The sequence below is a fragment of the Dipteris shenzhenensis genome, chromosome 4 (assembly GCF_047967505.1).
Source record: "Dipteris shenzhenensis isolate YYH24624 ecotype China chromosome 4, Dip_SZ_1.0, whole genome shotgun sequence".
In the NCBI taxonomy this organism is placed as follows: Eukaryota; Viridiplantae; Streptophyta; class Polypodiopsida; order Gleicheniales; family Dipteridaceae; genus Dipteris; species Dipteris shenzhenensis.
Genome location: NC_141599.1, coordinates 27261632 through 27281782, shown reverse-complemented (window position 1 = coordinate 27281782; position 20151 = coordinate 27261632). Strand labels below are relative to the sequence as shown.

Sequence of the window (20151 nt, the reverse complement as noted above, 5' to 3'; positions counted from 1 at the left end):
CCTGGAGGTCTTACACGACTGGATATGCGGAATGATAAATCTTTTCACTGAAAGAGAGATGCATGACAAAGCTAAGGCATCCCGTGAATCCCATCTCTTCTGCTCTGGAGTAGTGACTGTAGCTGCACCAACAACTTGTCCTGCAGCTGCACCCTGTGCACGACCTCTTCCACCTCCTTGCTGGGGAGGGGTAGCAGGTGCAATATCTGCTGGTCATCCGCATTGACATAATCCCATAAATTGCGAGAAATCAGAATATTGCATACCATGAAACTCCAGAGGGAGTAGTTGGTACCATCCAACTTGTCTTCCTGTGAAAGACCACCGAACTGGAAGTCATTCTGATTTTGATGGGCCATATTTGAGAAAGAGATTGAAGCAGATACAAAACTGAATTCCCTTACTGGGAATGAAATGCACAACTCCCAAAAATACAGCCAAGCACGGGCTGTAAATGCAACTTAGATTTCTGTACTTGCACTGTCAGAAATCTGTCCAAGCATAAAAAACTCTCCATTTTACCAAAAGTGCTGCAAAACACTCCAAGAAAGGCAGTATGAACTGAAAACTCCAAAAATTGCTCTCCCAACACAAAAGCCCCAAATTAGGCTTGAAATTGCAACCAGAAAGGGGCAGATTTACTAAAAGCCCCAAATCTGCAATTTCTGAACAAAAGCCCCAAATTTTAGACTAGATCTGTAGATCTGTCTGCAAAAGCTCCAAATCTGTAATGTGTCTGTCAAAGCTCCAAAAGTATTTCCAAAAATACAGCCAAATGATGGCTATCTGCAAACAAAGCCTGCCCAAAAAACTAACTGCTCGAGTACCTGCAGAAGTAAAACTCTGCACAGAATGCCTGCAGCAGAAGTGTACGGATAGTGAGCTGACAGTATGGAACTCTCAGTGTACGGAATTGTCAGGTACAGAATTCGTACGTTGTACGGATGACTGTGCGAATGTACGGAGTACGGACGACGGTGCTGTACGGAGTACGGATGGCGAGGTACGGCGAGCAAATCTGCACGACGCTGTACGGCGCAGATTTGTACGGTGCTGTACGACGGAGTAGTACGTTGTATTGAAATAGAACCTGTACGAAAACAGGTACGGATACCTATTGTACAGTGTGTACGCGCAGGTACGGTACCAACATGTACATGCATGCAGTACTTGCTGTACGGAACGTACGGTGATGAACAGACAGCTCGAGTTGTACGGACGCAACGTTTGACGCAAGTACGATTTGGTACGGTAGGATTCCGTACAGTCGTACGGACTGTACGGACGAGGTGTAGTAGGTTGTAGTTGGAGCTCAACAGAGAATGCGTAGGGAGCTGGATCTAATGCTCTGATACCAAATGTGAGAGAATGGTGAGTGAGAAAGAGCAAGAGAGGGTGAGAGCTGGAAGCTTGGAAGCTGAAAACTTAGTTGCAATAGTAGAGTGTGTAGAGTACAACTCAATGAGAGAGAGATAAGGTTTTGTCCTAGTGACAAAACCTTAGTAGTCACTAACCATAGTTAGTGAACTAATTGCGGTTAGGCGGAAAAACCTCTTAAAGAGGGAAAAGTGCCCCTAACTAGCTTATTATATTACACTGGTCACTGCTGAATTATATCTATAATTCTAATAGTGGCCATATCTACAAGCACATTAAGAAGAGATTAAACCACTCCATTCTTATCTTGAAATATCTGAATCCCTTTTAAGCATGAAAACGATCATCTTATCCATCAGGCTGCTCTGCCCCACCTCCTCGCATCATTTTTAGGGAAGCCAAGCTGTCAAAATATCAAAAGGCTAATCCTTGGATCTCTTTTAAGCATGAAAACAATCATCTTATCCATCAGGCCACTGTGCCCCACCTCCTCACATCAGTTTTAGGGAAGCACTGAGGTATGGTGCTTGACTCAGTAACTCGCCTCCCCTTCTAATTGAAGGCACATGGTGGAGAAGGGAGAGAGAAAGGGTAGGCTAGGGAGAGAGACAGTGATACTCAATGAGAGACATAATGAACTGGAAATGAAATGACTAAGCAATGACAAAATGAAAGTACATGTAGATCAAAGTGCTTGTACCTTGATACTATATTGATTTGACACTAGACAAATACAGCTCTTATATAAGAGCACACACACACATATGAACACCTATGCATATGGGATAACTCCACGTGGCATCCATAGGACACACTAGACTCGAACTCACACTAGAACACACCAAACTGACTCATCTTGGCTTCATGCTCTAACACCCCCCCATGAAGGCAAGGTGAGAGATTACTGGAATGGAACCAAGGACAGAACATGACAATGACAGTTTTACTAAACTGTGTAATGTCTGAACTAGACATGGCTTTCATCCCAACTCAGAGGTTGAAGTATGAGCATGGTTTAGAGGTTGGGACTGATGAGCACTCACATGGCTTTACGTCCCAAACATGACTCAGAGGCTCATGTCTCAGCATGGATGCATGAACAACTCAAAGGTCTAGAAGACCAATGCACCAACATCTTGGAACTCATATGCCAGGCCTGATAACTAGACCCTATCAATGCCAATACATGGCTCCCACAGTACGTTCTTTAGAGAATGGAGGGGCTCCACCTTCTTCTTTGAGACTTCGACACGGTTGAGATGGCACTTTCAGCCTCAATCTTGGTTGTTTTTTACCTCTTTATGAGAAATTTTTTCAGCTAAAAAAGCTTACCGTATATTAGTTTTGCAGCAAGTTGATTTAGGGGCATGGTAATCATTTCTCGCATCTTGACAAGTCTCTTGCTTAGTGGAAGACTTGTCTTCACGCATATGGTACAATAAACATCCTCTCAAGCAATGTGGTGCTGTTTGGTAGGAGCATTGCCTATAGGTTCTTTGTTGGCTGCGGTGCATTGCTTCCTCGGCTTGCCCTACATTCTCGCTTCTGAGGGAGGTCGTGTTGCATCTTCTCTAAACCTATTCTACTGCTCGTGATGTTTTACGCAGATTGACAGCTTCTCTTCATGCTCGTGTTTCCAAGATTTTCCTTTGGCAGGCCTTTTTGGTTGTTTGGTAGATATGCCTCCACACTAGATTATGCTAGTTCTTTTACTTGTGTGCTACCAGGCCCTATGGGCATCATATCATGCTTGTAAATTTGGCTATACGGGCATTCTTGGGTGGATGTTTATACTTTCTTTCGCTCTTCTTTGTTCCAGTCTCTCCAAGGTGCCCAATTCCTTGGAGACCTTTCTCTAACCCAACTGGAAGAGGTTTATCACTGATTCCAGCTTTCCAGTAGTAGTTGCTCCCTTTTGGGAAAGTTATGAATGTACATTGCTTTTATAACGAGCACTCCTTTTCTCAAAAATAAAGTGTGTGTAGACCGCCACGTCTAGGCAGTCCAAAACTACTCTTTAGTGTCCCTCTAGGCGTATTTGATGGGGAGGATCTTCTAGAGCTATAGCTGCCACTATGCACTCCCTTTAGCTCAATGTGGTTCAATATCTTGAAACTTCCCCCCTACTTCCCCACTACTCTGATCCTCTACCATGGTAGTTTGTCAAATGAGTGGTAATCTATGAGATTTTTTTGTAAAAGGGAAACTTCAGTTGGAGGGTCTTCGCTATCCATCATCTTTTTTCTCCTGAAGGAAAGAACTTTCTACTAATGATTGAGAAAAAAATAACCATACAAATCAGAAATCTGTGTGGTGCTAATAATGGGAAAAAGGATAAAAAAAGGAAAACACTGACTATCAATTTTGAGAGAACCCAGCTCGCTGCCTATAAGTAATTGAGAAGCCAACAACTAGGGTCCGGGAATATACATGTAGCGAATACCTCGCTCTATGAATGCATAGAAGACGCTTGCAAGCCAAGTCTTGCAGAAACGTGCCATGCCCGCCTCTCAACGACCGTCCGAGATCCCATCGTGCCTCGCTCCCATGTGGCATGCAAAATGTAGATAACATCTCCTAAATGGCAATGAGGGTGGCTGCTGGTGGGACTTAGTGGCCTCCCATCACTAGGCTACAACAAGGACTTAGTGCAAGAGGACCTAGGTTGGCCACAAGGCCTCACCCCGCTAGGGAGAGTTTGACTGAGCTCCAATACAAAATTTTGCACCATACACTCTGTAGCTGTGCTGAAATGTCAATGCCCAACTGACAACCTAAGTACCTCGTTGTCTGACCTCATGAGATCCACCAAGATTCAGGAGAGTCCCTCGGGTCTAAGATCTCTTGAATTTTCTCCTCAGTTGTTGTGACCCCTCAAGGGCAGCATAGACTCCCTCTATACTCTCTATTAAGCCCTCCACAAGAAGGGAGTTGAATCATCAACAAACTCTGAGTCTAGTAGCTCCCTCCTCCTGTTGAATTAGGGGGTGCATCCCTATCAGGCGAACCGTTTGGGAGCACAGAAAGTAGCCCAAAGCCTAAAGATGAAAAGAGATGGAGCTAAAGGGCAGCCCTGAGGAAATGCCTCTCTGCATGGCCCCTGATAAGCATTTGACTGGTTCTCCCTGTATACAAAGCAGAGATCCCTCAAATCTAGCGCATTGGGAAGCTCATCTTCTGCATGGTGCCCTCCAAAAAAGGCCACTCCACCCTATTGTAAGCCTTCTCGAAATCAAAGAGAAGGAATGCAATTGGCTGAGACTCTTCCCTTGCCCAAGGTGAAAATCTTGTCTAGGATGTTAAGCTATGAACAAAATTTGTTTGAGCATAATGGATAATATTAGTAAGATGGGGGTGCAACCACAAGCTCAAGATCTTATCTAAGATTTCATAAGTAGTGTCCAAAAAGGGTAATCGGGCGCCACTAGCAAATATCCGACTATCTCCCCCTTTTGGGATCATACAAGTAAGCCACGACTGAGCAATTGGGGAAGCAATCCGGAGTCAAAAACCTACAAGGCCAACTGCAGGGAAATATGAATATACTCTCAAAAGCACTTGAAGGACGGATTCAATCCATTCTTTTGTTTTTCCCAAAAACATCACTTCATTAAGTATGATTGAAAACCGCAAGAGCAAGCTCTAATGCGGGAGTACAACATGCCATGCATGAGAAGAAAATAAACAGCTCAAAAAGAGCTAACAAAAATCGAGGTGGAGGCTGAAAATGTCACCTCAACCCTGAAGAAGACTCAGAGAAGAAGGGAGATTCTCTCCAAACTCTGATGAAGATAGCCCTTCTGGCACTAGCCCATGAGAGTATGTATAGTATCAGTCCATATATTGGCCATAGACTGGAAAGGATGAACCTATGAATACTCCATTGCCTCCGTACATCTGGCCCTCTATATTCGCCATGTTGTAATGCTTGCCAGAATCTCCCATGATGTGTCTACCGACGTATGAGCAGTTCTGAAAGGAGTGAAAGGAACATCTTGAAGGGAACAAGAGTCCACAGAGTGTCGTCGTATAATGAAGACAGAATTTGAGTCACGTCCCTTGAAAAACACATGAAGGCCAGTGAGAGATAACCATGCCACTGATCCCCAGGTCATGAAGAAGGGTGCTCTATGAGAAATACAAAGAATCCTAGCAACACCCTTCCAAATCGTCCTCGCCTGTCTACACTCCCAAAGGCAATGCTGAACTGACTCAACTGCTATGTGGCATCGAGGACAAGTAGGGTCAGCCCCAAACTTGGATCTCCACACGTTCACTACAATCCCTCCATGATTAGAAATCCAAAAGAAAAGAGTGATCTTTCTATTCAAGATCCTCCTCCAAAAGTTCTTGTGTATCTCTACAAGAATCCGAAAAGAGTCCCAATGTGGAGCTCTGGAAGGCCGCCAACCTCTACTACTGAGCTGAAGTCACCTGGCATTTCTGATTGTGTAACGAAAGAAGAGGATGCTCTTCTCTCGGCGCCCTTTGTCAATCCATTCCCATTCCCCAGGGTCCCACTGCAAGAACCTAATGGGGGAACCACCATACGGATCAAGATACCACTGTGAATCCGTGCCCCACTCCATGTAACCTGCAATCCTAACAGGCTGGAAGCAACCTCCAAAAGAATATCACCTGAAGATTTGAGTAGTTTGCCTGCCAACTGAACATCAAAGACCAGGGTCTCCTCAAGTGCATCCTGCAAGGCTATGACTTGTAAAGGAATATCCATCCTCATGAAAGCTCCCCACCACGTAGACTCTGTGACCGGCAACTCATCTGTATCTATCCACTCTGCTAATATGGCTGCCTCTATCTGTTGCATCTTGACTGCACTCCCTTTGAGATGGCCAACAAAAGTGAGTCTTTGATCCTCTGGAAGCTGGCTAAATGCCTTCCAGGCACCTATTGTAGAAGTGGGTCCCCTCTCCCACCTAGACCACTGCATATAATGTGACGCTCCTAGTAATCTACCGTGCTCATCTAGTATCGAGTCATTCCACATGATTGACTTCCTGTCTATCTCTTCTCGAGAGGAGGGGTGGAACTCTCCGAAGAGTGTTTTTGAAGCTGCCCCAAGCTTTCAGAATGGCAGCCATGAGAGGGGAAGAGGGAGATCTAAGATGGGTTGAAGTAAAAATCCATCTGGAGCTGTCTATCCAATCTCCCCCATGGGATGGTATGCAAGACTAAATGTTGCGTAAGAAAAAATCCTTCCAAGGCTCATGTCCAGGCATCAGTTCTCATACTACGAACTTGCAGAGCAAGGCCATACACTGCAAGTACGGATCAATAATATTGAGGCCTCCTTCCCTTGTGGGGAGAATGAGAGTCTCCCAATCCACCCTAACTACAAAATCTGAGGTGCCATCTAACCCACTTCAAAGAAATTTCCTGATAGGTCTCATGAGTTGAGCGATACAACCTCTAGATCTGCACCAGCAAGAGTAGACAACCAGACAGTAGCCAATAGTACCGGTTCACAACCACTGGCCTGGATGCGAGGTCAAGTTTAGCGGAACTCCAAAAAATGAAATTCCTCCTGATACTCTCTAACACAATAGCAAATTTCTGTGTTGGAAAGATCCCCAACCTGACCTCGCATCCTAAGTATCTAATTGAAACACCCCCTAGAATCCAAGTGAACCCTATATCATTACCCCAGTCTGGAGTTTCCTCATCACTAATCCAGAAACCATTGGATTTATTCCAATTAATGTGAGCCTTTGCTGCAGTGCAAAATAATCCAAAGTTGTCCTGAATGAAGTGAGTGTCTGTGGCGTGGCATCCAAAAAAATAGTCGTGTCATCTATCAACTCACTATCCAAGAGCTCATCCTAACCCCTAGGCTGAGCCTTCCTCCACCCTTAGGCTGCAGGTTCCTCCTCTTGGTTGGATCACCCAGAAGGATACCGCCTCTTCAAAGCAGCCTGGCTTGTTCTCTCAGCTTCTAGGTCCAAGGCTCCACTCTAAGAAACATATGCCCAATTGCAGAACTACCTAGAGATTCCGAACGCGTATTCTCTTGCTCTAGAGGTGTGGTTGGTTCCCACGTTTGGCCCTTTTGGGCTTTCACTTTGCCTCCACAAGAGAGAAGAAGTGGCACTTTGGGGATGGTAGCCTAGCTTTCAGAGAGGTGGCATGGTTCAAGTAGAAATGGTCTCACTTGTTTACCTTGTATGTGTGCAGTCAATTATGCATCTTGAGATCCATGATCCCACACTTCCCTCTAAACAGCACCATCAAACATCTTGGAGGACTGTTTGGAAGATCATAGCTGACATCAACCTCCTGCAATATTTGGGTAGCAAGCTATAACCTGATGATATGGGGGCAATAGATCTGTCCTATTGCCCCTCTCATCAACATATAAAAGGCTTGGTCTATATGAATCTTTTATGTCTAAGTGAAGGAACATAGTGGTAGGGAGAGAAGCAAGCTAACACTAGAAACAGAAAGGAAAGATAGCAAACATAATAAAATGGAAGCGATGAACAAGTACTCACATGTAGACCAAAGTAGCTTGTACTTGAATGCTTTGAGTGATTTGACAAGTAACAACTACAATGCCTTTATAGGATAGGCATACACACTTTTTTTTTGGTAAACCCATGAGAGGCTTTATAGGATAGGCATACACGCTTTTGATTTCCTGTTGAGGCTCTCTGTTTTTTGGATAGGCATACACACACTAAGTACCAAATGTGTATGGGATAACTCCCAATATGACACATGGCACTCCTAGACACCTAGTACTATGAAACTCACACTAGGAATCACTAGAACAAACCAAAACTGACTCAACTTGACTCTATTTCCTAACACCCCCGCATGGAAGAAAGGTGAGTGACTACTAGAATGGAACCAAGAACAGGAAACGACAATGAAGGTCATCGGACTGTGCAATGACAGTCTAGAACTAACATGGCTTTCATGCTAACTCAGAGGCAACAAGTGAGCATGGCTCACAGGCTAGTGAGCATGGTATAGACTCAGACGCTTACCTAGCATGGCTCAGAGGCTCACCTAGCATAGCTCAGAGGCTCATCATGGTATAGACTCAGAGGCTCACCTAGCATGGCTCATCATGCATGGATGCATGACCAACAACTCAGAGGTCTAGGAGACCAATGCACCAACATCTTGGACCTCACATGCCAGGCCTGATAAATAGACCTATCAAAGCCAACACATGGCTCCCACAGTACACCCCTCTTCTGGCTCCAGGAACTAATGAGGGACATGGAGCCACACACCATAGAAAACCCATACATCATTCTAGGAGGACTATCCAAGGTAGAGAAACTTTATTGACTTAGCACACATGATTTATTGCATTCATTTTTTGGAAACAGCCCCAGGGTAGAGTACCCAAATACAACATGCTTAGAAAACAAATGGATCATCATCTCCATCGTCCTCTAGAAGGAGAGAGAGATGTCGGATTTGAGCAGTGAGAGCATTCGACTTGTGTCGGAGGTTCATCATCTTCATCGTCACTAGTAGTGGCGGCTGCAACCCAACTAGCATGGTCCTTAGTTTGCTGTTTTGCAAGCTTCTGGTAGCATCTGTTCTCCGTATGACCAAGCTTGTTACAATAGGTGCACTTGAGAGGTTTGAATGACTTTGTCTTTCCATGTGCTGGTGGAGGCAAGGGCTTGGGTTTCCATTTGCTAGTGGATGCAAGAGCCTCTGTAGTACCTGATGAATACATCAGATATTCTTTGTTCCGACGATCTTTTTCTAGAAGAAGAGTCACCATATTATCAAAGGTAGTTGTGGCAACCCTAAGTACTTCAACAGTGTTCTCAAAACGAGTGACTCCTTTCATACTCTTCATGAGGACAGCCATTTTGTCCTTGTCGTCCACTAGACACTTCACGTTGGAAAGTTGTTGAACAAGAGATTGCATTTTTGTAGAATGTGCACTTAAGGTATCACTATCCTCCATTTTCAACTTATAAAATTGCAACTTCAAGAAAACCTTGGAGTATGTGATTTTGTTACCAAAAAGATTCTTGAGACGCCTCCATATCGCCTTGGCCGTTGATTTGAAGTCAATGTGATGAATCAAAGTGCCATTGAGGCAAAGTCCGATAATAGCAATAGTGCTTGAGTTGTGTTGCTTCCATATCTTGAGTTGTTGAGGATCCATTGTGGCAGCATCATCCTCAATAACGTCCCATACAATTTCTTTCATGAGGAGCAACTGCACCTTGGTTTGTCAAGTAGGAAATCCTTCCCCCATGAACTTCTCCACGAGCAAATAGGTGGAAGAGAGAGAACTCATTGTGGAAAATGCCAACTTCAGTCTTCAGTTATACGAGGAATGTACCAGGCTGTTTCAGCACTTTAGAAGCGGCAAAGCATGATGGACAGACAAGCAATGGTGAAGACGATCATTGCAGGAAGTCTGCGCTGTACATGGCAGACAGAAATCGGGCAGCTGGACAGGAATGATGGGCTGTAAAGGGCGGACAGGTGGAGCAGAATGACGAGCTGTAAAAGGCGGACAGTCGGGCTAAAAGACGTGCTATATAACGGGCAAAGATGGCGGGCAGACTGACAGAGAATGGCGGACTGGAGTTGCACAGATGGTGGGCTAGAATGGCGACCAAATGGGCAGTACAAATAGCTTCAGCAGTCTGATAGCTTTGAGCAGTTGAAGTAGCAGTCCATGCAGCTAGTTGCCAGCTCCAAAGTGTCTTCAATGGCACCTCCAATGTTGATGTAGATCAGCTCATGGAGAGGCTACGGGTAAGGGAAGAGAGCTCTATCTTGGAGGAGAGGGTAGCTTTCATTTGCGGGCCTCCCTCATCCTCTAGATTGAGCATGAGCATGGAGAGCAGGGGAAGGGCTAGATACACAGCTCTGATACCACATGAAGGAACATAGTGGTAGGGAGAGAAGCAAGCTAACACTAGGAATGGAAAGCAAAGATAGCAAACATAATAAAATGGAAAGGAAATGAAAGTAATGAACAAGTACTCACATGTAGACCAAAGTAGCTTGTACTTGAATGCGTTGAGTGATAGGACAAGTGACAAGCTCAATGCCTTTATAGGATAGGCACACACACACTAAGTACCAAATGTATATGGGATAACCCCCAATATGGCATGTGGCACTCCTAGACACCTAGTACTATAAAACTCACACTAGGACTCACTACAACACACCAAAACTGACTCAACTGGACTCCATTTTCTAACACTAAGTCCATTGGCTTGGTTTCTGGTAGCTACTCCCAAGTTGTCATAGGCAGTAAGCTTGGACCTGATGAAGCATGCTATAAGGCAGCTAGGTTTCCCTTTATTGCCAACACCTAACCGCCAATTTTGTATCAATTTTTAAAGAATATAACAAATGGTACCCATTTTTTGTGTTTCTTTCCTCTTTCTTTTTGGGTACTGGGGGGGGGGGTGCAATAGGCATCCAAGGAAAAGGGAGGAGGACATCCAGCCTATGGGAAGCAGCATGTGCAACTGGCATGGATGATCTGCCATATAATCTAGTCCATCTGATTCCTTTGCTAATAATCCAAGCCTTGATTGACCGCTACCCACTGCGCACTGACATGAATGATTAAAAATAAAAAATTCATGGGTTATGTGTCCAAGTGCGCATAGCTGTTGCTTTGATTTACTATTTGTAAGACTCTTTTCCTCAAGAAAATGTAACAAGACTAAAAAGAACCATTAAAATCACTTTTAGAACCTGTCAATACATAAAGTCAACAATAAAAAATTGATATCCCAAAGTGCTAATTATATGTGCATTGCAGCCAACGCACCTCTTTCCATTAGTGATGTCCCAAAACATGGTGTAATATTCTTCATGGCCTTTCTTTTGGAATGCGTACGTGCATGTATTGCCACCAAAATATGCCCATTTGTATTCTGGTCTTATATTTGCAAGATATATGTATGAATCAACTGCTAAGGCAATTTTAAGCCCTCCTCCCTCCCATGCTAATGTGCTGCACATTTCAACAGAAATAATACTAATGTTATCCTCTATTAAAAATATGTTGAATAAACAATGTCAGTGAATAAAACGATTCCCCTATTTCAACTTGTCCATGAGTAGTCTAGTTCACTTTTGTGCATGTGTGGCGCTTATCTTCATGCTCGTTTTCCCCAGGTCCCTTTTGGAGGCAGTTCTGGTTGTTTGGTAAATATGCCTCTACGCCAGACTGTGTTCAGTTTTTTTGCTGATGACTATTGGGCTTTGTGGTCCTTGTATCATACCCGGAACATTCAACTGTATGGGCACTCTTCGGTGCATATTTATCACTTCTTCCGATTCTCCCTGTATCGGTCCCTCCAGGATGCACATTCTCTTGGGGATCTTCCTCTGGCCTAGCTGGAATCGTTTTACCACTGTTTCAAGTTTTTCCTTTGAGTAGTAGCTATGAATGTACATTGCACAGGTGGAAGTGTTTCTTCATTGCTTTTAGTTTCTCTAGAGTAGTGGCTCCTTTACGGGGCACCTATGAATATACATAATTTGCCTTCCCATCTCTCAAAGCGACTTGTTCTCATCATCCCCAAAGGGGAGGCAAGATCTTTCTCCTTGAGGCATATCATTCTCCTTACAAATCTTGGCCAAGGCAATAAGACTTAGACTCCATCCACTCCTATTAGATCTCATACACGACACACAAACTAGCTTTATACAAGGTAGGGGCATCTTGGATAATATCTTCTCATTTTTGAATGGGTCAAGGAGAGTCCTAATCCCTTGTCCAATCTCGTTAAATTTGAGAAAGCATGTGATAGGGTAGACTCCAGTTCCTTGAAAGGAACTTTGATGCATGGGCTTCTCTAAGCAGTAAATCCTAGGTGTCTCTTCATTTTATCATTCAACTTAGAGCTAGATTCCCACTTGAGGTGCCACAGAAGATGATTCCAAATTTACAAATCCATCCATCGGGTCTGCGTCCTTGAGCCCTTTCTCTACCTCTTCGTGGCTGAGGCGATGAGTCATTTCCTTTGCTCGCAAGTGCAGATTATTTGGACTTTTTCTTTCTATTGGAAACAAGGGGTAATCATGTCGTCAATGAGCTTGCAAACAACAAGGCCTCCTTAGGAAATCCCATGAAGATCACAGTGATGACAGCGGATGATCGCCTACTCAGTCTGGACGTCGAGCCCGACGAGCTGGTTGATTGGCATTGTCTTCTTTCGGGTAAGTTGTCTTCTATTCTTTGCTCGCCTCACAAGCTAGCTTCTCTGGGTCTAAAATATTAGTTTTAGATCTAGAGAGTTCTTTAGAGTGTTTCTTGAGTTGTGAGAGAGATCTAGATTCATTCTTCTTGTGAAAGAATTGGGTCCATTGTGTGTTTGAGAGAGTTAGAGGTAATCCTTGTTTAATTTTGGTGAAGTATGAGAGGATGTGAGTGGTTCGAGCATTTTGTTGTGAGTGTTGTGAGTTATTAGAGAGCTTGGCTCTCCCTTCTCTGTCCAAGTGTGGCTGTAGACCCTATTGGCACTATCTATAGCCAACAACTCTCTATGCTCAGCCGACTAAGCATTTGCACTAACAGACTATCTCCAATGTACAAGGCAGCCTCCAACTCCACCCACAAAAAGTAACGACTTTCTTATTGCAGCTGCATTCAAGGCAAGCCTCAGAGCATCCTTGGAGGACTTTTGCCTTGCAACACTTGCACTCATCAATTGGCACAAATCAGTTGGATTTCAAATGAATGATGCATGCACACTAGGATGGGGGGTTGAGCTTGGTTTTGTATGGATAGAAAAGGGCACTACTACTAGATATCTTGGATGCTAGGTAGCTGTGGATGTGAATTTTTTGAGAGTGGCAAAAGAATACACGATGTTGGAGAAAGCTTGAGGAGCTGAAATTGCACACAACTTTGAAATACATTTCTCCAATGCACACGCTTCTATCCCTGAGTAAAACTCTGAGGATCATCATTGTCCGACACATCCATCACGAGGACTACTCCCTTGTTCATTTGGCTGTTGGCACACAAAGCCCTTGTAGTGGGCACTTGGCTTGGGTTTTTCTAATTTCCAATTACATGCTTTTTCAAGTCTCACAGACATTGCATGTATTCCCCACTCATACAAGAGCTTTGAGAATAGTCTTAGCTGGGATTTAGTATGAGATGGTGGTGACCTGGGGAGCAGTGGCCTAAGTTACAGAAAGAGGACTTGCTTGTGGGTACGAGGACATTTAGGGGATTCCATTCTTCAAATTGATAGGCAACAGCTGACCTTCATCCATATTCCAAACTTCACTAAGACAGTGTGGACACTTGGATATTGCCAAGGAGGGAACACTAATTGTAAGCATCATTACTTGGTATATATAGATAGCTAGGTGCAGGTAGGCCATAGAGCAGCAGAACACATCAGCCTCAAGATCACCAGCCAACATTTGGCTAGATATCATTCATACTCTCAGAGCTAGATGGGGTAGACTTTAGGGAGATTTGGATCGCGCTAGGAAGAGGAGGGAGGCTTTTATCTGTACATGGAAGCCAGGCCCTTCCCTTTTTTCGCAAATGGTGGTATGATATGGCATTATAGACCACCGGAGTGGCTATGTGTTCAGCCCTTTGTACGAGGTAATCCCCATAAATGGCTAGCCAAAGAAGATATCTCTTGTGTTTTATATTGTACTCTTCATTGGAAAATCGTATCGTCCTGGATGTTAGTGTCACTAAGGAATTTATTAATAGAATATTCATTTCTCTAGAAAAATGAAAACCATATAGAGGGCCAGGCATCGGGGAAAGCCATACCTATGCAAGATATACCATAGTTGATGGTGTGCTTAAATGAAATGGCAAGGTAGTAGTACCTAATCAAAATGATCCCAAATAGAAAATCATCCATCAAAGCCATGATAGTCTTGGTGCAGGACCGTGTCAAATAAGTAAAGTTGAACGGGTGATAGACTTTTATAGCCATTGGATACACCATTAGGTGAATGGTGAAGCATTTCCAAGGACTTTATGGTTGATATTCCGCCGCACGTACAAGGAGGATATGATTCTATTCTTGTGGTGACTTGAATGTCTTAACAAGATGGCTCGCTTCATTCCAACAAGGAGTCAATTAGTGCTACACAAGCAGCGGATTTGTCTTTTAGTAATATATTTCGTCTTCATGGATTTCCAAAATCCACAATATCAAATAGGGACACTGGATTTACTAGTCATGGTGTATTTAAAGCACTTGGGAAAATGTTATTTGAGTAGTGGGGATCATTCTTGAGGATATCTTGAGAACATATGTTTCATTAAGGCAAAGTAAATGGAGCAAGTGGTTACCATTCTTAGAATTTGCCTATCATGATAGATAATATTCGTTTATAGGTTGAGTCCTTTCAAGTTGAATTATGGATGTAGGCCAGCTAATCCAACTATGGTTGGAATTTCCCAAAAAGTACCTAGTGCCAAAGATTATGTAATCCGAATGCAAAAAATGCTAGAATTTGCCAAGTCAAACATCTGTCAAGCCATGGACAGGGCTAAGACGTACTTGGATGAGAATAGTGCTTTTAGAGAGTTTGATGAAGGAGCGAAAGTTTTTCTCAAGATTCGTTCGCATGCTAAGTCCTTAGCTATAGACAATGTGTTAATCTATCACCATGATATTGTCAGAGGTGGTTAATTCTAAAGAGAATAGGTAAGGTAGTGTATTGGTTTGAATTACCACAAGGTTGGAAGGTGCATCCGGTATTTCATGTATCTTTGTTAAAATGATTTTTACAACGGAATTGTTATGTTGCAGGAATGAAAGGAAAAGGCAACTGGCAAGTTAGCAAGAAACCTAGACCGGGGAGAAATAAGTGTTCAAAACCAGAAGATATCTACAGTGCTGATTGCTTGGCTCTCTATCTAAAGCCACTTGGGAATCTATTTACCAGATATAGAGAGCATTTAGACTTTATATTCAATGAAGCTGATACTTGAAGAGGAAAGAAACATTACATTCCATTTAGAATGTAATAGGACTTGGATGAATTAGTGAACAACAAGTCCTTAGAGAGACCATTGATATGTATGAAGATATAAGGTGTGCTTCTTACGTGCATTGAATCAGTTGCGGTCAAGGATTTGTTGGTGGGTTTTGAGATGACTAGAAAGTTCATTAGACAAATCGTGTATGTTTTGATCTAGGGGATGCAATAAGACGTGCCTTGGGGCACAGACGTGACTTTCGTTTTAATGAAAAACCCTAGAGGACTCAAATGGTGATTCCCTCATGATTTACACATGGCAAGAAGCAGCCATGTTTGGTAATGGATTTTCTAGGGGAATCGAGGGCGATGATGTGTCACAAAGATAGCAAAAGGTTGTCGAATTGAAAATGTACGTGTGTGGTTGACTCAACATCTTTGTAGTTTTTGTGAGTGGTTGGGTGGTGATTAAATTTCAGGTAATAGTGAGTTTGTTGGATCACTCTGGAAGAGCTGTTGTGGGGCAAAGGTCACCTACAAGTTTCGTCAAGGAAATGATATATTCACCCACACTGATTCCAAACGAGCCTCAAGGCTCTTGACAGATTCCCCTTCTGTTTAAACTAGGAGACCCACCTGTACCAGTAGTACATTTGGGGATTCCTATGCCCCAAAGCATCTTTCTAAAGTGTCTGTTATAGCTCCCCAATCATTTCTCTCTGCCTTTGGCAACGTCTTATATGAAGCCAATGCCATTCCTTTCAAAAAGTCTGAAAGGAGCTGCACCCATGAAGCCTCATGCCATCTAGACATGTGTCTGGCATGCATAAATGACCTCAAGTATGCCTCCACATATTCACCCTTGCAAACTTAAAAGATGGGTACTTCCACCATCTTCGCACATATACAGAGCGTATCATCCACACCAATTCAAAACCGACCTCAAAACTCTTAATGAATTTCTAAACTAGGTGATCCACCTTAGTGCATCTGGGGATTCCTCTGCCCCAAAGCGTCTCTCTAAAGTGCCTCTTACAGCACCCCAATAATTTCTTTCTATCCCCGAAAAAATCTTATGCCAGGCCAATGCCATCCCTTCAAAAAAAGTCTGCAAGGGACTGGCCCTTGAAGCCTAAGGCCATATAGACATATGGATGGCATGCACAAATGACCTCAAGTATGCCTCCACATCTTTACCCTCGTGCCTCTAAAAGATGGGTACTTCACCACCTTCACACACTGCTAATTCACATCGTCGAATTTGCTATGACCATGCAACATTCAGCCAAACAGTTGAATTTGTAATGCTTTTTAGGCTAAGTAATACTTATCATATTTGAAGGAAGATGTTGGAGAGGGAGAGGGAGAGGAAGAGAGAGAGGGTAGGCTAGGGAGAGAGAAGATAATACTCAAATGGAAACATAATGAAAGTGAAAGGAAATGGAAATGAGCAATAGACCAAAATGGAAAGACTCGCATTGATGAGCTTGATGTGTGTTGATGTGACATACAAGTACAAACAAATATAGGATAGACACACACTAGAATACCAAAATGTATATGGGATATTTTCCAATATGACACGTGACACTCACATATAAAACTCTACTAGAACTCCTAGTAGAACACACTAAAACGCACTCAACTTGGCTTCATGTTCTAACACCCCCAATGAAGGAAAGGTGAGGGACTACTGGAATAGAACCAAGAACAGAACATGATAATGACGGACTACTAATCTGTGCACCCAAAGTAACTCAGTCTGAGCATGTTGAGAGGTTGATCCAAGCACTCTCATGGCTTGAGACTCAACATGACTCAAAGGCTCATGTCTAAGCATGGCTGCATGACCAGCTCATAGGTCTAGGAATACACCAACATCCTAGAACTCGGCCAGGCTTGATAAAGAGACCCTATCAAAGCCAATACATTGCTCCCACAATACATCACCCTCCAGGCTCCAAAACAAGGTGACATGGAGCCACACAACATAGATAGCAAAACACTATTTTAGGAGAACTATCCAAGGCTGAGAACCTTTATTGACTTAAAGAGATTATTACATTCAAATATTTGGGGACTACCCAAGGCACAGTACCCATATATATCAAGCTCATGGACATGTTTTAGAAGACATATTCATCATCCTCATCTACCTCTTGAGGGAAGGATACATTTCAAAGATGAGCAGTGAGAGAAAAAGTTGGTGTCGGAGTGTCATCTTCTTCTTCTTCACTAGTGGTAGTTGCAGCCAAGTTAGCATGCTCCTTGGATTGTTGTTTGGCAAGCTTCTGAAAACAACGGCGGTCCTCTATATGGCCAAGCTTCTTACAATACATACATTTGAAAGGTTTGAATGGCTTCTTACCCTTGGAATATAATGCCTGCTCCTCATGGACATCCTTGTGTCTTCGTTCATGATCGAGAAGCATTGCAACCATTTCATCAAAGGACATATCCCGTGCTACATGAAGCGCTAGTATGATATCACAATACTGAGGAATATCCTCTGATACCACATGAAGGAACATGGTGGAGAGGGAGAGGGAGAGAGAGAAGATAATCCTCAAATGGAAACATAATGAAAGTGAAAGGAAATGGAAATAAGCAATAGACCAAAAGGAAAGACTCACATTGATAAGCTTGATGTAGACTCCTTCATGTGTGTTGATGTGACACACAAGTACAATCATATATAGGATAGACACACACTAGAATACCAAAGTCTATATGGGATATTTCCCAATATGACACGTGGCACTCACACATAAGACTCTACTAGAACTCCTAATAGAACACACTAAAACACACTAAACTTGGCTTCATGTTCTAACAATATCTTTGTCTTTTACTATTTCATGCGATAGTGCCCACATCATGGGATACAACTGGGCATAATGATGTACCAGAATCCCCTGGACACCTTCAGAAAGGCCTTAAAAATACACACAAAAAAGTCTCTTTTAACGATTCCTGCTTTTTATCCAACCTGCAAATATCCCATTAAATATCCATCTTCCATTCTCCCGTTAATTTCCCATAAAAAATCCATTAGATTCCACCTATTTCCAATCAAATATCCACAAGGAATATTTCAGATCTTTCCTCCTTTTCACATCATGAAGAAGCTCTCTCTCGCCCCACCAGCCGCTCACCTCACCTTTGCTCAGATTTGTACTCTCATAGCAGGAGGCAGAGTCGATGGACAGGATTTCCAGTATTATTTTGGTTCTCAGACTCCGTGACACCTGGACTTGTATCTTTGCATTGGCATATTGTACTCATCCCCCCATTTTGCACCCAGGGGCGGTTTCCTTGCATCTAGTTTACTTTGTATTTAGGCTCAGATTTGACATTATGTACTTTCACTTGCATTGTATTGCGTAGCACTTAGATGATATTCGACGATGCCTCTTCTTTGTGGCACGTTGATTTTGTGCTATCTTGTATGCAGAGTTCTTGATGTCCCATGGGCCCATTTTGGCCTTTAGTGGACAATAATACACTTTCTTTCTTTCTTTCTTTCTTTGGTCATCGCCTCATACACACTCGGACTGTGCGCCTCCCTGCCTGGCATCACCCCGGAGTAGCAGCTCGTCATTCCCTCAGCTTGTTTCAAGTGCTTGAATGCCCCACATCATCACATATAAAAAACATTCTGTTAATTGTGTTCATCGCCCAGCTATGATATTGTTTGAATCATATCGGCTACAGCTCTTCTCAAGCAAGATTGCTTTTAACCATCGCATGTATGTATAAGGAAAACCTTTAAGAAGCGTCTCTTTCACAATGCCCTCACAACCATCTGAAACAAAACTTGAGAGTTCTCCTTTCACATCGCCTGCTCACAACATCAAAAAACTTATTTCATCATTGATCTCCTCCACGGGACAGCTCTTTTATTCTTTCCATGATCTAGTCACTCCTGTCATCACCTACCCAGTTGCCTCTTCATTCAAGTCCTTTTCTCAAGCCATACTTCCCAACGAAAGCCTACCACATCACTGAGTCGACTCTCCCTCTTTGACCTCTACACTTAGATGTCATCTCCAACAGAAACGACAGCAGAATTTAAATTAAGCACAGAGCTTCGTCAGTCATTTACAGGATACAAGCAAGGTGACCTCCACACTTACCTGGCATCTCCACCAGAATTTAAATTAAGCACAGAGCTTCATCTTCATTTGAGGGATACAAGCAGGGTGAACGAGGGAGAGCATATTCTCAAAAAAACATCTCTTTCATCTTGTTGTCACAAAAATTGTATGTATAGTATCTCCCTCTCTAAAATCCACCTCGTCTCTCATCAGCCGTTACACCCACCCGACACTCCCCTCTTAGCGTTTTTAAATTGACCACTCTATCCCACCTCCCCATGGGAACATGACCACACATAACTGACTACTCTATTTCCCCCCTCCCCATGGGAACAGGACCACACATAACGTGTGAAATACACATTTCCCACCAAACATCTCCCATCATCAGGGTTCTGGTAGCATCCCAAAGCTTATGGGGTTCCCCATCGTCCTCTGGAATCCATGGCAAAGTGGGGCAACATTTTCACACATTAGAACACCATTCTGCATACATTAAATTCATTGTAACACTAGATGCTACATTCTATTCATCCTTGAAGCAGTAACCCTCAACTGACCAACAAGCAACTACTTAGAGGTTCTCAACTGAAGAGCTTCCCTATATAAACAAATCAGATAATATTACTTAGAAAAGACCTATCTATCGACTTTCTGTCTACGAATGGGATAGTCTCTACACTTAAGGATACGCATAGTACATCTTCCTACCCTGAAGGTCAATCTCTTTTGTTAA

General features: G+C 43.1%; 1 protein-coding gene across 1 annotated transcript in view; it reads right to left on the bottom strand.

The window, feature by feature from the left end:
• The window catches only part of LOC147902665 (uncharacterized), a 300605-nt gene that overhangs the window by 231999 nt on the left and 48455 nt on the right, over positions 1 to 20151 (bottom strand). The window contains exon 6 of the mRNA XM_087373911.1: positions 11174 to 11359. Within this exon, the coding sequence (XP_087230037.1) occupies positions 11174 to 11359 (186 nt within the window). The remainder of the gene's footprint in view (positions 1 to 11173; positions 11360 to 20151) is intronic.